At 39.6% G+C, this 19,689-nt stretch overlaps 1 protein-coding gene across 1 annotated transcript; it reads right to left on the bottom strand.

Moving 5' to 3' along the window:
* Positions 1–254: 254 nt before the first annotated feature.
* Positions 255–6,858, bottom strand: Dmrta1 (DMRT like family A1). Its single transcript, XM_021160612.1, has 2 exons — positions 6,017–6,858; positions 255–3,573 (listed from the first exon to the last, which is right to left on the bottom strand). Exons 1-2 carry the CDS (start codon positions 6,645–6,647, stop codon positions 2,732–2,734), a joined length of 1,473 nt encoding a protein of 490 aa, XP_021016271.1. The 5' UTR covers positions 6,648–6,858; the 3' UTR covers positions 255–2,731.
* Between the last annotated feature and the right edge of the window lie 12,831 nt (positions 6,859–19,689).

The following is a 19,689-nucleotide window of genomic DNA, read 5'->3' as shown; positions in this document are numbered from 1 at the left end:
TAGAGAGGTTAGCTGTCAATGCCTCAAGTAGCTTATAGGCATAAATATCATAATTATAAAGAACTGACTCATGTACTGACATGGCCAAATGGTGACAACCTTAGCTGTTTGGTTGATTGCTCTTTTACACATGGAAAAGCAGTCTATTAAAAACTCAAAGCTGGATCTAGTCTCTTGACCATACTTCTGCTTTGCACCTAGCTTGATGCATGACACAAAGTACATGCTTTAATAAATGCAATGACTCGATTTCTAATCTAATGCTTTTATTAATTTAGTAAATAATGAGGTACTATTGGCCACGTATTATGTATCAGACACCGTACAAAGCTGTAAAGAAACAAACAGGCATAATCCTTTCTCATACCTAACAGTCTGAAGTTACTAAAATAAGGAACCCTTCCTGGTAACACATACTATTATTACCCTTGGAACTGGCTATACAGATCTCAGCTTCAGTTTCCTCGATGTCTAGCTAGTAGTTGGAAGAATCTCCGATTTCATAAAGTTTTTTAGGTATTAGAGTCTTGTGAATTATATAGACTATATAACACATCATAAAAATTAACTTAATATTTAGATTATTAAAATAATGTATCCACATACTTTGGGTTTTGTTTTTATTTGTTTTGTTTTGTTTTGTTTTTAAGACAGGGTTTCTTTGTATAGCCATGATTGTTCTGAAGCTCATTTTATAGACCAGATTGGCCTTTCATTCCTTTGCCTCTGCCTCTTGAGTGCTGGGATTAAAGGTGTGTGCCATCACCACACAGTCAATAGGTCCACATTATTACGTTAACTTTGTGAAGAATCCAACAATGCTAGAATTGCTCTACTTTTAATCCAGATTTCTGCCATTTACTATAGCTCTCTTTACATCACACTCTGCATTTGACACCCTACACAGCATCTAGTGTATCTCAAAAATAGAATGTAATAGATAGATTCATAAAATAAAAACAACTCAAGGATCACCAAGAGTTCTGATCTGAATACTTTTTAGGAGACATAGAATCTCATGGAACTCTATTCAAAACTATGTATTAATAGGCCACTTTGTAGAATCATTTGGTTGAAAGTTCCATCATCCAAAATCAGCCTAATCTCAATGTATGTCAGCTGCATAGCAATTAGTTACCAGGCTTTGTGCAGTAATTTAGGCTCTGAGCCTGAAGGGTTTCTCCATTTTGTTTTGTACAAAAAGAAAAAGTGAGGATTGCATCCATCTAAAATTTACAGGACTTTTCCTCAACCCTGCCCCATTAAAATTTATGCAAATCATTAAACACTTTGCATTCTACATCAGCACCAGATACTCTCCAGTTGCGCATTATGATATTTTTAGGTCAGATATACTGTGAAAACTTATTAGCTTAATAGAAAAGACACACATACATAGTCATAATTTTAAAATTTTCTAGTGATTCTTGCTTCTCAGATAAAGATATTTCTAACTCCTACCACATCTGGATCTTCATTATTCTTCACAATACAGTGAAGCCATTGTCCATTTAAAAATTAAGGCACATGAGGAGAACATTGTACCGTTGCTTTGTGAGCTGTTTTTTCCCCTCCTGGGGCTTCCCAGTGACTGAATTGAACAGCTGGATGGATGATTTTAAATACTCCAGGTGGGGAAAGAAATGTATGCCTTAAGACTCTAAAAACATCTCTAAGCTTTAAAGGCAGGTATGTATCGCCTAAATACATTACATATACTTTACATAGAATCAGTAGACATTTGTCTGAGCAGATAGTTTAGTTTTTGAATAATTCCTTTTTACCTTTGAGAATGGGTGACATGTCATTAACTCAAACAAATGATAAAGGACTATATTCCCAGATAGAAGTATAAGCTATTCAAAAATTAAAATTATCCTCAGTATAAATATATTTCACAACATGAAAATGAATACAGCATGATCCAAAAGGGATTTTTCACAAACTTGTTAGTCTGTAACAGTTAGAAAACCATGTTTTCTGAGAATATGAATTGCAGCTTGTGATAGTGGCCAGAAGAGGGCAGGGTCTTGTTTCTTATGACCCAATAGTTCTTTGTGCATTTACAATGTTAGCTTTAAAGAGAACAGAGAACAGTTCACAAACATTTCCTTTTTACAATTAATAGCTAAAGAATACAAAAATCGGACATTCCAAAAGTAATAGATTCAAATTTATTAGATTTGCTTACTATTACTGGTCATTTATCTGCAAATAAAATATTTTTAAATACTTGGAACAATTTCTGGCTCAGGTGTGGTAGAAGAGGAAAAGTGGGAAGGGAGAAGGAAGAGATGGAGAGGAAGTTGCTTTAGAATAATAACCACACTCCACAACTCCTGGTTCCTTTTCTACCATATGAATTGCTTTTTACAAATGTTCACTATAAACTGAACTCTACAATAAAATAAAAGCATGTATGGCTTTATAATAAAAGTGATAATTTAAGGAGAAAATTCATTAGTTTAAAATAATAGTTTCCTGAAATAAGTTTATTCAAGGCACATATAATGATTAGATGTTTCTTTGATTTAATGAACACTAAAGAAAAGTCTTCAAATCTAAAGTATATTACACTGCTTAGAAAAATAGCATTTAAGGCTGAGAGGCCAAGCTTATGCTCTTTGAAGTACATTAAAAAGTGTGTGTGTGTGTGTGTGTGTGTGTGTGTGTGTGTGTGTGTGTGTTTTGCATGGCTCTAGAAACACTGCAGAATGGTAGAGTGGATATGTTACAGATGCTCCTGATTGGGCCTGAAATACAGTCTACCACCAGCTACTAAGTGCTTGCTAGGAAGGTGGGACGGCTCCCTAATCATCCCTGGAAATGCATAATCCAAAGTTGGCCGAAAAGGCAATGCTGGAACCAGTCCAGGTGTTAGGTAGGGTGACACAAAACCAGACAGCGCTCTTCCTGGAGAAGAATATGCCAGGCGCAGTGGGCTGAAAGCTAGTCTAGGATTGAAACTGTAGAGAGTTGAATCTCCTCCATAAGCAGCAGACGCAGCTTCAAGAGGAGTGAGAGCTGATTTATTACTTAGAGTCCCAAAGCCAATGCCAGCAAGACTAAAATCTGACGCTCTCTGAAAGGCTGCATTTTCCAAGTCTGCGTGTGCTAGGTCCCTGCAGTCGGGTTTATGTTCTCTCCCATTTAAGATCTGTTCAATAGCTTGGACTACATCTCCCTTGCAGAACTGTAGAATGCCTTCTAGGCGGCTACGCCTGTAACCTGGAAAGATCCTGGTAAGAATTCCGAGAGGGTCTCGTGGTCTTGAGGTCACCGTGGAAAGGCTGGCTCTGGTAGCAATGTAGTCTCTGGCCCACTCGCTTTCATTCCCTGATTCCAGGTCAGAGGAAGAGAAGGACCTGGGACTGTCTTCTCCTCCCGATTGATCCGTGGGGCAAGGAGACAGGATGATGGTGGATTTGTCTGGGTGTTCTGAAATAGATGACATGAAGCCCGGTTTCTCCACGGTCACATTACCCTTAGATGATCCCAGAGAGTGGTGATGAGTGTTGGAGACTGGTTCTTCCTGTCTACTCTGGCATGACTCACAGTTACTCTGTTTTGGTTCTGCAGAAAAGAAAACAAAAATAATCAGACATAAAAATTTGCCACAACATAGTTATGCCCACTCAAAGATACTGATGGATGAAATAATAAACTCATTCAGTGTGTGTGTGTGTGTGTGTGTGTGTGTGTGTGTGTGTGTGTGTGGTGATGCACTCTATATAGGGTCATTAGCAATTTTGATTCACCTAAAATCATCTTCATGGGAGTCACATTTTAAAGATCATGTATGGGAACAGAGGAGGGTGCTATTTCTCGTGCATTTCAGGATATAAGATTATTCAATAGATCTCTTAAAAATTAAGGATCAAAAGAGGAGAGTTTGTTGTTACCCAAAGTGTCAATGTGACACCATCTTGGAATTAGAGGTTTTTTTTCCCAAAATGTCCAAATTTTGCTTTGATCTAAGTGATTTTCTTCCCCCTCCCCCCACACGCAAAGATCCTATATGACAAGAAGTAAGTAAAACAAGTAGTGAATATTCTACCTAATTTAAATGGCTATCTCCAGTGTTCTTTGATGTTTCCCTGTCTCTTTAAGAAACAATCCTAAACCTGCTCCATAAAAGTTTATAGTTTATTTAAAATGTAAATCACATCAAATTTAACACTAGAAGGGACAAGACTCTGTTGCTAAGTCAAATACTTGATAAAAGAAAAGTTGTGACAATTGTAAGATTGCACACTGGTGTTTTCAACATCAAGTAATAATAAAACTTGTCAAACAATATTTGCCACATGGAAACCAATTTCCATTCCTCTTTTGTTTCACTTGCTTCTACAGCAATTCACTGAGTATTGCTCCTGAAACATAGGAAATATCAAAATTAAATCTCTGTTATTTTGTCTAAAAAACAATGTATTACTTCTTGGTTGGACTCCCGGGACAAATATCTCTAGAGAAATACTGGTTGCAAGCTGTGCTTGGGGCTTATGACTGTGATTCCAGTGTTCAGGAAGCTGTGGTAAATATTTGGTATAATTCCCTTCATCTTTGTCCTCTCTGCTTCTAGGGATTGTTTTATTCACTATTGTAGTATACTGATAGCCTTCCTTTTTTTTGAACATAAGCTTCTTTTACATAGGCAAATGCAATTTGCCTCTGAATCACTGTAGGTCTTTGTCTTGTAAATGAATAAGTTCAATACAATATCTTACTATAGTTTATTCATATTGTGTAAGAAGGGGGGTGGTCAATTTAGAAAGCCATTGAAGAAGCCTTTAAAATATGAACTTCTTTTTTATAGGCCAGTCATTGTGACACGATAATCTAATACAATCATTAGGCCTGCAAAATGTACACTTTAGTCCAAAAAGTTTACATACCATCCATACCATCAGCCAAATCTCATTAGCAGTGTAGCTGAAGGAATGTTACCGTCTCTCGGCGGTCTCTATCTTCCATGAGAAACACTTAAAGTTCACTTGTCTAGTGAAATAAACTAGAGCATGTGTCCAAACTTGACATAAGTGAATGCAAATTTTCAATGCAGAGATGGGCTTCTTTCGAAACTACACCCTCTTTTGCTAAGATCTGCAGTTTTGACAACCCAGCAAAGTTTCTAATTAATAGCTTACTGCCGGTTTATCACATAACTTCATGTGATACAACCTGTTTAGGATTTTAATAAAAAGACTTAAAGGAAATTCCCATTTAACAGCAGTCCTATGGAGGGCTGAAAAATTCATGACAACATAATGATATTGATATTACAGGAAAAGTTAATTTGGGGGTCATATTAGTTGTAAATCTAAACAAGAAATACTGGCCATGACTTTGTGGCCAGAAACTGCAAGGATGTACGAATACTCTGCTGAGATCTCTCCAGCTACAAAGTGACACTCTTGTCAATGGTTTCACTATCGACAGGGAAGGCCCAAACTTATTTCCAATGAGAACTAAATATAAGTCCCTAAAGTTTTCCTCTCCTTTGGGAATGGTGCTTAAAGAATTAAGATGGAGCAGGAGAGAAACAGGTGAGAAATTTCAGTTTCTTAAGTGCTAACTGATGACAAAACACTGTCCCCAAATCAAAGATCATCACAATAACCACAGTCAGCCGGTTTCCTGTGCAAGGACACTGTGGCTTTGCAACTGGAAAGAGTGTTAGCACACCTGCTAAAGTTTTCCCTTAAAGCCTGCTTAAGTTCTGGCCACACAAAGACAAAGCAGACTGTGCCTAAATCCACTCCAGGGGCGAGCCGGCGGCTGTGATCTCATACACTTCACTGTTTTCATTATCTTTAGACACGGGATGAGCTCTTCCAGTGAAAACCTACTAACTATCCCCATCCCAGCCATCCACAGGGTAGATCTACATTACTGAACTTCAGCACTTCTTTCAAACAACTCTTTCTGTCCCCTCTTAGGGAGCTGCTGCTCCTTTCTACACATTCTTGCAGAACAATCATTTTCTCTCACGAAAAGCAAACCAAAGAGGACTCACCCTGCTTTCTGTCAGCATAATCTTGCTGGAAAACCTCGAAAGTTGGGACTGACCGGCTCCCAGGGTGTCTAGAGGCACCCGCTCCCAGAACAGCTACAGCCATGGGGTTATTCAAGACCTGGGGACTCTCGGTCCTGCCGCTGCCCCCGGACGCCTGAGCCCCGGGCCCCGACGACCCCTGGTATAGAAGCCTGTGCAGCCCTTGGGCCTCGCTCTCCTCCTGCGCCTGCTGCCTGCGCAGGGCCACCTGCGCGGCCATGACACGCTGCCGCTCGGCGATCAGGGTGCACTTGGCACAGGCGCAGTCCCGCCAGCGACAGAAGCGCTTGTGGCCCTTGAGCGCTGACACCACGCCGTGGTTGCGACAGCGCGCGCACTTCGGGGTCCGCGGGTAGCCGCAGCCTACCGCCCCCAACGCCCTATCCAGCCCAGGGCCCGGAGCGCATCCTGCGCGACCCGCGCTTGCGGTCGATCGCAGAAAAAGGCCAGGCGGCCGCAGGAAAGTCGCGGACACCGGGATCCCCGACGACACCGACCGCGCGGCCGAAGCGGGCGCAGCAGCCCGCCCTGGGGCCAGATGGGGTCGGCAGCCGCCGCTGCGGTCTCTACGACCGTGAGGTGATTGCTCCATTCTGAGAAGGCGCCTCTGAGGAGTAGAATCCAGCAAGTGCGCTGTCCAGAGCTACCCTGTGGGGATACCGGCTGAGGACCCGCCTAGGTCCCGCTGTCCCGCTCCGCGCACTGACTAGAGTTTGCTGTCCTGTCCCAGAGCAAGAAACCGCCGGGTCTAAGAGCTCCAGAACCTGACCGATGGCGCAGCCAGCCAGTGAGCCTCTGAGTCTAGAAGCTGGGGCAGTGTCCTGAGCTCTGCCAGTCTCCTGAGCCTAGAAGGGCCAGGCTGGAGGGCCACCCCGCCCACTGGGTAGGCTGGCCAAGGAAGGAGGCCAGGGGAGGGCCTAGGGCGGAGAGTGGGACTTTCTGGGAGATGGCCTGTGGGATAGATTAGAAAGTGTCCAGATCAGACTGAAAGGTCCATTAAGAAAAAGAAACTTTTATGTATTTTGGATATTCACTCTCTGTCAGATGCAGGGTTAGTGAAGGCTGTTTCACAATCTGTGGGCTGTCATTTTGTCCTAATGACAGTGTCCTTTGATTTACAGAAGCTTTTCATTTTCATAAGGCCCCATTTATTAGTTGTTTACGTTAGTGACTGAGCCATTGGTGTTTTGTTCAGGAAAATGTCTCCTGTACCGACGAGTTCAAGGCTATTCCCATTTTCTGTTCTATTAGATTTAGTGTATCTGGTAATATACAAAATATATACAGAACTCAAGAAGGTAGACACCAACAATCAAAATAACCCAATCTAAAAATGGGGTACAGAGCTAAACAGAATTCTCAACAGAGGAAACTTGAATGGTTGAGAAGCAGGTAAAGAAATCACCAGGGATCACGAATCAAAACAACTCTGAGATTCCACCTTGCACTGATCACACTGGCTAAGATCAAAAACCTGAAGGACAGCACATGCTGGCAAGATTGTGGAGCAAGGGGAACACTCACTCCTACACTGCTGGTGGGAGTTCAAATGTGTACTCTGGAAATAAATTTGGCTGTTTCTCAAAAAAGTGGGAATGGCTCTACCTCAAGACCCAGCTATACCACTCCTGAGTATATCCCCAAAAGATGTTCCACCCCACCCCACCCACAAGGACATCTGCTCAACTATGCTCATAGCAGCTTTGTTACTAATAACTGGAAACAACCTAGATGTCTCTCAAATGAAAAATGAATAAAGAAAATGTGGTTCATTTACACACTGGCATTAAAAACAAGAACATCATAAATTTCTCAGGGAAATGAATAGAACTAGAAAATATCCTGAGTGAGATAACACAGACCCAAAAGGACATGCGTGGTATGTACTCACTTATAAGTGGATGTTAGCCATAAAGTACAGGATAACCACACTATAATCAACAGACCCAATGAAGCCAAATAACAAGGAGGTCCCAAGGGAGGATGGATCTTTCTCAGAAAGGGATCAAAACAGATATCAGAGGTTCATGGAAGGAGGGAACTGGGTGGAAGAGGTGATGGGAAGTGGAAGGGGGCATGGAGGGAGATCATATGTAGGGAGAACAGATAGAGAAAGGAGATGAATAGCAGCAGGGGTGTGTGTGTGTGTAATCTCCTGGACTCTAGAACATGACAGTAACCTGTGATAGGGGGAGATCCAAGAGGGTCTATGGGGGACAACTCAAGATGAGCCTCCTAACAGAGGGGATATGGATTTTGAGGTAGCCACTTCCTATAGCTAGCCCAGACTCTGAGTGGGGGCATAAGGACAGTAACCCAACCACAAAACCTTCAACCCAAAATGTGTCCTGCCTACAAGATGTACAGGGACAAAGATGGAGCAGAGACTGAGAAAATGGCTAACCAATGACTAGCCCAAATTGAGACCCATCCCATGTGCAAGAAACAATCCCTGACACTATTAACAATACTCTGTTGGGCCTGCAGAAAAGAACCTAGTAACTGTCCTCAGGCTCCATCCAGCAGCCAATGGATGGAGATGCAGAGGCTCACAGCTAAACATTAGATGAAGCATGGAGAGTCTTACAGAATAGTTGGGAGAAGGATTGTGAGACCCGAAGATGACAGGGAGTCTACAAGAAAACCAACAGAATCAACTAACCTGGACCTGTGGGGGCTCCCAGAGACTGAATCGCCAACCAAAGAGAGTGCACGGGCTGGACCTAGGCTCCCTGCACATATGAAGCAGATGAGCAGCTTGGTCTTCATGTGGGTCCTAAACAACTGGAGCCTATGGCCTGCTTGTCTGTGAATTCCACTCCCTTAAATGGACAACCTTGTCTGACCTCAGTGGGAAATGCTGCACCTAATCCGGCAGCAACTTGATGATATCTATCTATCTATCTATCTATCTATCTATCTATCTATCTATCTATCTATCTATCTATCTATCTATCCATCCATCCATCCATCCATCCATCNTCTATCTATCTATCTATCTATCTATCTATCTATCTATCTATCTATCTATCTATCTATCCATCCATCCATCCATCCATCCATCCATCCATCCATCCATCTATCTATCTATCCATCTATCTATCTATCTATCTATCTATCTATCTATCTCTGTGTGTGTGCCTGTTTGTTTGTTTGGAGGCGGGGATTGGTACCCAGATTGATAAAAGTGTCTTCAAAGGGTTTTCCCTCAGTTATTGAATGGCCTTGGGAACTTTAAAAACATACCCAGGATGGGGGAAGGACTTGCATGAGGGGTGATGGGAGGAAAGGGGGCTATTATTGGGATGTAAAGCGAATGAATGAATAAATAAATAAATATTTAAATAATTAAGTAATTAATTTAAAAAATAAACAGAAATCTTTTACCCTCATGACCTAATCTCATCATTTTCTCAAGGAATGAATTACAAAAATAATAATCCTACTACCTTCCCTCTACTGCCCTAATTTAAGCAAGATTTGAAGTTCTTTCTTAAGCTCTCTGTTTCTACTAAGTTGGAAGATTTGTGTCTTTTACTTCTCTCCTGTCCCTTTCCTAGATGAAGTCTGCACAACACCAATATGACAAAGAGACACAAGACAGCTTGGAAGACTGTGGCCACTTCTCATGGAAAAGGTATTTTAAATAGCTCAAGAGACAGCTTCCAAAGTGTGTATAGACAGGTTAATTCAGAGTCAAGGTACTTCGAGTGCTTTCTATTCACTTACATGTGCACATCTTACATTAGCACATGCAGATTATATAAGGAGTCTGTTTAAAACATTTGTTATCTAAGGTCAGTATGCCTCTCTACTCTGGAACTATTTATGGAGAGCACTTGTGCTAAAGCTCTCTCAAAAATGCTTCACATTTCTCTTCTGAAATACTAAGAAAGCCATGAAGATCAATCTTCATGCTATCAAAATGCATTCTTGAACTATACATCTAAAGGCTTTAATTGTTAAGAGATCATATTGCTCCTAAGCCACAGGAACACTTGAAGCAGAAAATTCATGGATATCTACAATAAATGAAAGTGTCAGCATTCTGCAAAGTCCTTATTAAATATCCAACTGCTGTTGCCAACCAGGCATTGGTACTCTTGCTCTAACAATGGCAAATAATCATGTTATTTTAATTCTTCATGACATTCCCATGCTAGACAATCTGGATGACTCTTGCCTACCTACTCCAAATCTTCACCAGTAGCATACATCATCTTCTGACAAACACACATCCTCTCACAGAGACATACTACCGTTCTTAAGCCTCTAGATGACCTTGGGAACTCTAAAAACATACAGTTATCCCAATCCAAGTATTCTGATTCTTTTGTAGTGAATCTTAAACTGTCACTGTGATGGGGACCTGCAATCAATGCCTAGAATACCATGCAATGAATACCTGAGCTCTCTGGCATTTATGATAACCAAATGTTTTCAAATCTGCCTAAGACCTAGTAATCCTCAGCTGTAGAAATAATAGCCAACATATGAAAGTTGAAACATATGAACATGAAACATATGAGTTTTTACTGCTACATGAGTCATAATATGAATCATAATACAGTCCCTGTTTCTAGTCACTTAAAAAAATTAGTTACATAAACAAAACTGCTTAGATTGGCAACAGTGTCTTGAAGGGTTTTCCTTAACGAGTTTGCCTCACAAAGTGACCCCCCCAAAAAACCTCCATGTTTAAAGCAGCTACTAAAATTTGGCAATATTCTTTTTGTATGAGATCCTAATATTCCCTTACAATATGAGAAGTGATAGTGGCTTCCTTTCAAGAAAATGAAAGTTGTTTTTAACTAAATTTATTGGAATAAAATGTATGCAGTTTGAAAACTGAAAACCTGAAGTGATGCAGATAAACACACATGGTATAGAAAATACACATGGTATCTGCTTCTCTGAATACCTTTAATTCAGCCAGCAGACAGGCTAGGCCTGATGAAAACAGCAAGGTCAACTCTGAGTGAACAAAAGCCTTTGTTCTAAAATCAGGAGCAGAACAACATGGAAACCCACTCTCACCACTTAGATTCAATTATACTGGAAATGATGGCCAATATAACCAGGCAAGAAAATCATGTTGAATTCATTCAGATCAGGACGAATGTCATAAAATTCACTCTATTTACATGTTAAGTGACTTACATATATGCAAAACTTCTTGGGAAAAAAAAAACTCTGAAAATTAAGAAAGTTTACAAGTTTGCCAGGTATAAGACGAATATTCAAAATCATTGCATTATTATGAATTGAAATAAAGTAAAGAAAGCCAGTAAGTTAAGTGAGAAAATAAACCTATTCATGGTAGCACTCAAATTTAAAACATTTGAGCTATTTATAAGAAAATGTATAAAAAATTGAAAACTAACAAAGGTTTGCTAATGTAAACTAAAGATACGGTGTTCTTCAAACGTGTTCATAAAACACATTTCGTGAAAACAGATAAGGTATTATCTGCCTAAATTAATCTGTAAATTATTCAGTCTTCAAGATAAAATTCCAATTGTTTTTTTTTTTTTTCATAGAAACTGTCAGGTCCTTTCTACAAGCAATATGAAAGTTCAGAGGAAAAACTTTATAAGGGTCTAAAATATCGTTAGAAAGGAATAAACTTGCAGAACAAACATTACCTTGTTCCAAAAATTATTGCAAAGTCATGGCAACCAAAAGGGTAATACTGGTGTAAAGAGCAAAGATAAATAAATTAAATTAAATTTTAAAAATTTAAAAATTAAAAAAAAAACCAGTAAAATTGAATGGAGTTTAAAAAACACCTGCATATAAAGATGCAAGCCATGTTTGCGAATGTGCTGAGACACCTGGCCAAGGGGGGGAATGTACCCAGGGTGGGTTCCTGTTCTCACAGGAGAAAGGGAGGGGGAAGCAGGGGAGGATCTGTATGAGGGGGAACAGGGAGGAGATGGAATGTCAATATTGGAATGTAAAGTGAATGAATAAATAAATTAATAACAAAAAGAAAAAAGAAACAGGTTGTTCTCCCAGCAAGCTTTGACAGAACAATTGTGCATCTGTACAGAAAACACTCATTTTTTACTTATATCTCTCTGGCATCACAGATAAAAGGAACTGAAAGTGCGTTCAGTGGCATCATGTCCTAAAACTAAGTATTGTGTAGGAGAGAAAGAAGACCAAAACAAAGATATACAGCACAGTTTGAAAGATGTGGGACCTCACCCCCACTCCTTTCCCAGGATGAGCAAGAGCATAGAAAAATGAAAGAAGAGACTGCAAAAGATCAGGGGAGACGGAAAAAGAGAGGGAGAGGGAGAGGGAGAGAAACAAGAACCAGTGTGATATCATTGTAATTGCTGTAACATCTCCATTTTTTAAAAGATCAAGTTTTATTGCAATTCTAATTGCCTAGCTACCCTGGACTCTAGAAGTCAACTGATACTTGTTGTTGTGCCACACAAAACACTGGACCTGGAGGGATGGAGGCATTGTCTATAGTTGTAAGTAAAGATCTGTCTCTGACATAACTGTAAGTTCTAGGTCTACGATGTATCAACTCGGTGTTAACGGTGAGTACAGGTCAGTCAAGATTAGCTTCAAAAATGTGGTTCACTTTATTTGTCAGTGAGGTCTATAGTTCTTTTTCATTCATGTTCTTGACCTATAGAGTCTTGTAACTACCCATCTCCCTCTTCTTTCACAATGTCTCTTATTACAGCCAGGCCATCTGTGCTTCAGCTAGCAGTGTCCCAGTTCTCACAGGAGTTGCCTGACATTCTCTCTTGTCAGGGGTTGTCTCCTGAGACAAAAGTCCAAAACAAGACAAAATGTCCTGAGTCCTAATTTTGCTTTATTACTTTCAGGCTTTTCTTGGGTTTTTCACACAAATTCTTCTACCACCTCTAAAAAAGATTTTATTTCTATAATCTACAAGTCAAATTTTCAAATAGCTTTTTATATTTTTAAACTGTTTTATTTATTTACATTCCAAATGTTGCCCCCCCCTTCTGGTCCCCACTCCAAGAGTTCTTCACCCCATCCCCCTCCCCTTTGCCTCTGAGAGGGTGCTCCCCACTCCACCACCCACCAACCCACCCTCCCACCCCTACCACACCTCCTCACATCCCCCTTCCCTGGAGCATCAAAGTCTCTTCAGGATTAGGTGCATCCTTTCCCACTGAGGCCAGACAAGGCAGCCTTCTGCTGCATATGTGCTAGGGGCCATAGACCAGCCCATGTATGGCCTTTGGTTGGTGGCTTAGTTTCTGGGAGCTCCCAGGGGTCCAGTCTTCATTTGATTGATGTTACAGTTCTAGAAACTTTTTTTCCCAAATAGTACTTTGATCTAGGAAAGAATTTAAGGCAACATATGGATAACCTTGAAAAGGAGAAAATGAGCCTATCAGAGTCTCCTTGTGATGTACAAAGCAGAATTTACAAAGCTTTGAATTTACAAAGCAGAAATCCAAGAAAATGAGCAGAGACTGCAATTGACAGAAGCCCGGGAAACAGAAAGGAAGATGTGATGTTCTCAGATGCACTGTTGATAAAGGACAACTGAGCTGGAGGAGACTGAAGGAAGATATTGTAAGAGGACCAGGTGCTTGAGTGGGAAAGTTCTGCATGGCCTAGTTCTGCATCCATTAAGATGTACAATTCATTCCTTTGGTTTGGAAGACATGCGAGGACTCCTTGGTCGATTTAGTCCAAGGCTTTCCAAGCCAAACTGTGTGTGCAATGCTATGGCTTGTCAGATGACCAGAGAAAGACTTTAAATAGCACTTGCCTTTCCTTGTGTTGGCCCAGAGTGTTAAAGAACATTGTCATTATTGAGAGGCTACATTGTACAGGATGACAGAAATGCCCACCTCATTTTTCCACATTTTATGTTATATACTTAATTACTCTACTTTGCATTATTAATATTATTTCATTTCTCCCTCTTTTAGAAGACATAAATATGTATTCCTCAAAAAGGGCTTTAGAGATCAAATTTTTCATTTAGAATAAGGTGTCATAGGTATACGTGCTGACTAAATGTTGCAAATACTTTTAAAACTTTTGATTTATGTCAGAAATTGCTTTCATAAAATGTCCATGAATTTGAATTCTACCATGTAGTTCATTTTGTCATCACTTCACATGTGTATCTCGCTTTAAAATAAATAAATAAATGAATGAATGAATAAATAAATAAATAAATAAACAAACCCAAGGAATTGATGCTCTACTTTCCTGAATTAAGAGTAACAAACCTGAAATTCCACAAGGAAGATAATTCAACAAAATTTTTACTGGATAAAAGAGGGATTGTTACCTGGGGAATAAAAGCAAACTGTAGCAAAATCTCCAATCATAATAACATACCCTGATGGTTCTCTGGAAAAATTACACAGACTGGTACAAACACACTGAATTAACCTATCTGCTACCAAAGACTCTGTTGACTTGCAGACTATTGAAAACATGATGCTCAAGACTCTTATTATTATTATTGTTCTTATTCTTATTATTATTATTATTATTATTATTATCATTATTATTATACAAAGAGAAGACAAATTTTCTCAGAGAATTACTCCCTACGAGAATCTAATATTCAGACTCTTTGCGATGTCTGAATTTCTCTCCACAAATCAGCAGCATGGTGGCGGCTGCCATGCAAGTTAGAACACCACCCTGCTGGGTAGCCCTGCTGGTGACACAGAAACTCACACATGACTTTCCTGGCTTGCTCATCAGAAGACAAGAGTCCTACTTAACAGCTGTGCCACTTAAAACTCAAGGTGGGGGAATGGAGAAATGTCTCCATGGCTAAGAGCCCATACTTCCCTTGAAAACACCAGAGTTCAGATCCTAGAATCTATTTCATGTCACAAACGACTGTAATTCCAGTTCGAGAGGATCCTAGGCCCTCTTCTAGCCTCCCTGGGCACCTTCACCAACACAGGCATGCACACACACACATTCACACAATTGAAAATAAAATAAATATTTGGGTTTTTTTTAAAAGGTAAGGTAAAACCTTTGCAAATTAAAAGTAAGAGTCCTAAGGTCTTTAATTACCATGTCTTCCTCAAGCAAACTTCAGGAATCTCGCTCTCCTGTTCCCTCTTTGCTTTTGTTTTTCTTTGCCACACCCCACCATGTAAACAGCAGTAAGTCAGAACTCAAAGCAAGACTTTTTCTGGTACTTACCCAACTAGAAATTTGAAACATCTTTTCCTTTTACTCTGCCGAATAAGCAAAGCCAAATTAGATACGTTTTTATTCCTGTCAAGCTGATTTCAAAGGCGATCTTTCTCTCTGAATGGCACTGTTGTGTAGCCTTGCCAGTTGGCCTTAAAGAAACAGTTAAAAGCCTTCTTAGGGGGTTCCCAACCCCCCCACCACCCCATTTTGAAAACCAAATGGTTATCTTAAAACAGGATGGATGCTAGTGTTTATTCTTAATATATTCTATTGAATGAACACAAAGAAAATATGTAAATCAACTCCTCCAATATAACCAAATACCTATGTATACTTTAGGAGAAATTATTATAGGAACGCAAAAACATTTTGTTCATTTTTATAATAAAGCACGATAAAGACAACTTTGAAAGTTTTACATTAGTGCTTTCTGTCTTCTGTCCCCTGCCAGGCTGTGCTACCTATAGAAGAGGTGTCCCAATTAAAAAAGCCATATGAGTAAGAAAAACAGCTTCTACTCAGCACAAGTAGCCTAAGCCAATACACTGGGTAACTCCGTCCCTCCTTGGCTCCATGCCATTTCCATCTCCTGGTTTTGAAATCCACTTCTTTGAAAGTATCAGGTGGTTGTGATGAGGTGTTGTCAGGTCTCTGACAGAGTTATTGTGCTGGGTAGAAGTTGGTGGGTTTTGATCAGTGTCTTCAAAGTCAAAGCTTGGAAACTAATAGCTGCACATCAAAACCCAGAGCCATAATGCAGCTAACATGGGGCTCTTTCACGTGGCCCCAGGGATCGACTTAATTCTCATGTGCAGCTTCACTGTAATTAGTCGTGTGCAATGGGGTGGGAAGATGCACACGAAGACATATAGCTCGAGATCCATTATCAAAGGTGATTCTGGAAAATAATCATCAGAGGGAGAAAGGGGAATCCTATTTTCTTGCTTGTCTCTGTAAAAATACTTATGTTTGGTTTCTGAGCTCTCATGTCTCTATATTATAATATCCTGGGTGACAAACAGATACTGCCCTTTAAGATTTTTTATGTTTTATTTTTATATTCTTAATATACTTTATATTTTTATATATAGCTTTTCAAAACAGACCATAAATACTTTTTTGCTTTAAAGATAGAATGCATTCATGCTTTTCCCCCCAATTTTCTTCTTCAAGAGGTTATTGAGAGCAACTAAGAGCAGAGAGGGATTTCATTTACATATCCAGGAGAATCACACACTTGCCAAGCTCACACCTAGGGATACAGCCTCACTGCTGTGTATACAAACACACAGGATTCCTTAAAGAAACTGAAATCACAGGTGGAAAACACATGATAAAAAAAGTCAAATAAATCCACATTTAAACATTAACTATGCCATATGCTTCTTTAATATTGAGACACAGTGGGGGGCCTTAAGAAACTCATTAAGTCTATGGAAGTGGCAGCTGGCCTCTGTCGAGATGTCTATTCACTCCACTTATGAAAGAGAAAAAAAGAGTGAACATGCCCCGTATTCTTCTTGGGTTTGCAGCGATCACGACTGTGCAAGGTCAGTGCAATGAAAACTGCAAGCATGTCTTCTTTCTCGGCACCTGATTTGATGAATGACGTTTTAATAAATACTTGTGTTTTTCAATAAGGCAAAGATGTCTAACTTTTTGTTCCTGTTTTGAATTTTTATCATGAAAAATTAAGACTGTCCCAGAATAGCTAACTCATCCAGCACAAACTCACTGCAGACGGACAGATTCAGATAAATTATGTGGGCCATAAAAGAGGCTTTCTCGTGTCTGTTTTGACTTTATGGATGTCAGAGCAAAATGAATGTCCTAATAATATCCATCATTTCTCTACAGTTTTGTAGGGTTTGTAGAAAGGCCTTGGTTCCCAAGGCAGCAGCTTTCTCATCTGTAATGTGTAGCTTTAGATTTTCCATTTATGTCAGTCATATTGAGTCTACTGAATACTCTGAGAACATGAACAAGTCCACATATAAACAAAATTTTACGTAGCATTTCAAGCCCACTTTGAAATTGAGAGCCATGGAATAAAAGGTGTCTAAACTCCCTTTCTGATTTAAAGTTCTATGATTCTTTTTTAATATCACTATAAACTCACCTAATTCATGAAGCACGGATGCTAAACTGAGAGAGCCTCTGAAGTTTACAAGATAAATTCAACATAGCACCTTGCAGTATGGAGTTTGGAGCAAGCTGTGTAGTGAGTAGTTTTGTCTGTTGATAGATTACAATTAATTTAATATCTGTATACATGTTTTTAACAAGAAACAGTGTTATAAACAGAATGAAAATAAGCCTAAGAAATGTATAAACCTGCCATTTGGGTCCAAGACGAATCATTCATCTTCTTGAATGCTACATAGCTTCAACATTCTCATTAGTTCGAGAAATGTCTAACAAACAAGGGGGGGAAATGGTATAATTTCCTTACTTGGTAATCAAAACACTATTAACACTAGATTCATTGTGAATAACTTGAATTTCAAGTAGTTAATTCAAAAGCCACAAGGCTTTGCTCCTGAGAATGAACTCCACATTTTTTTTTAATCTTTGATAACTAAAACCATAAGAAGGTTTAGACATGACCCCTACAGATTCATAATCTGGAAACTTGGTCACCAGTATGGCAGTGTTGCAAGATGGTAAAACCTTCTTCTTTTTATGGAACACAGGGGAAGATAGTTAGGTTACTCTGAGCAACAACTTTGTAAAGAATTAATGTAGTTCTCTCTGGGCCTGAGTTAGTCTTCATAACAGTGGCTTGCTGAGAAAGCACACACCTGCCTATGAGTCACTATCTTCCTGCCATAATCTCACCATGTTCTCCCAACACATGTAGTATCTGTGGTGAAACCCAAACTCATAGGGCTAGCTGAGCTTAGACATTTGTCCTCTGAAACTTATTTAAGTAAACCTCTTTTCTTTATAAAATATCAAGTCAGAATGACAAAGACGAAGAAAACAACTAACAAAAATTGCCGGGGAGGATGTGGAGAAAGTGGAAATTCTCTTTCACTCTTTCACTGCTGTTAGTTAGATGGTACAGCCACTATGGAAATCAATGTAGAGAATTCTCAAGAAGCTAAAAATAAATATACTTCATGGCCTATCTATACCAATCCTTGGCATACACCTAAAAGACACCAGCCCTGAGATACTTGGCTCAACCATGTTCACTGACATTTTATTAACCAAAGCTAGGAAATGGAAACAGTCTGAATGTCCTTCAGCTGATGAACGGATAACAAAACTGTGGTCCACTACAGTAATGGACTACTACTCAGTGTTCCTTAGTTCTTTGGAATTCCTTGTCTATATTTGAAGCTACATAAGATGCCTACTGGTATTATTCTTGTTCAGATATTGTTTTGGCAGTCATATTGTTGAGGTATCACATGTGAAAGTTCACTGTCATTTCTAGAAGACAAAATCCCATAGCTGATTTCATGGTCCTCTGGCTCTCTGCCCACTCTTTCCCCTCATTTCCTGAACCATCATCAGTATAGGAGTTATGTTATAGATGTATCCACTGGGATGGGCAACACACAAATAGTCTCTGCATTTTGACCAGCTGTGGTTTTCTGTAAAGATCTTTGCTGTAAAAATATGCTGCTTTTGTGAGAGTTAGGAGCTACACTTATCTGTGGGTATGACGACACCCATTCTTAATGAACTTAGAAATTATGCTGGTTTGGTAAAATGGCACTAAGTTTCTCCTCTAAGACCCATAACCTCATTAGCCTGGGGCAGTTGGTTCGGTTTCCACTATCAGATATGGTTTTCCTGCTGCTGAGCAAGCCTTTGGTCCAATTATACAATTATTAATTACTGCCAATGCATGAGTGACAGCATTGTACCTTTAGGGATACCTTTCTATGCTGGTTATTGTGGTTCGTAGGCTTCCTAGCTTGGTAGGACTATAGATTGTTTCCCTTCTGTGGCACCTTTCATAATGATTTCTGCTACTATGAGAGCTAGACTAAAGGGAGAAGGTTTTCAGGTCATATCCAGCTCTGATCTTCCTGGTCCTGTGACCTAAGTACATGGTATCTTCAGAAATAGAGATGTACTTCAACCTCTGGGAGGCAAGCAATGACAAGGGCAACCTCCTGTGTTGTTTTATGAGTCTCTTGGACTACCCAGACCAACAACTCAACCAGAATTTCTTATACCTGGTTCTGGGATTTCATTAGATAATCTGTTTTCTAGACGATAGCTTTGTGACCCAGGGTCTTAACTTCAAACTATATGTGTATACATATACACATATACTTCTATGTATTTTGTAGTTTTGGATAAATAAAAAACCATATAAATATTATGACTTTTCCCATACATCCTTAGTGTTATTTTTTTCCTCCCCCTCCCTCTCCTTATGCTTGATTTTCCCTCTGCCCCTCCCCAGCTAGAGCCACCCATTCCCAGCTAGTGCC

This window comes from Mus caroli, chromosome 4 (assembly GCF_900094665.2).
Source record: "Mus caroli chromosome 4, CAROLI_EIJ_v1.1, whole genome shotgun sequence".
Lineage (NCBI taxonomy): Eukaryota > Metazoa > Chordata > Mammalia > Rodentia > Muridae > Mus > Mus caroli.
This window is presented reverse-complemented; position numbering and strand designations above follow the sequence as displayed.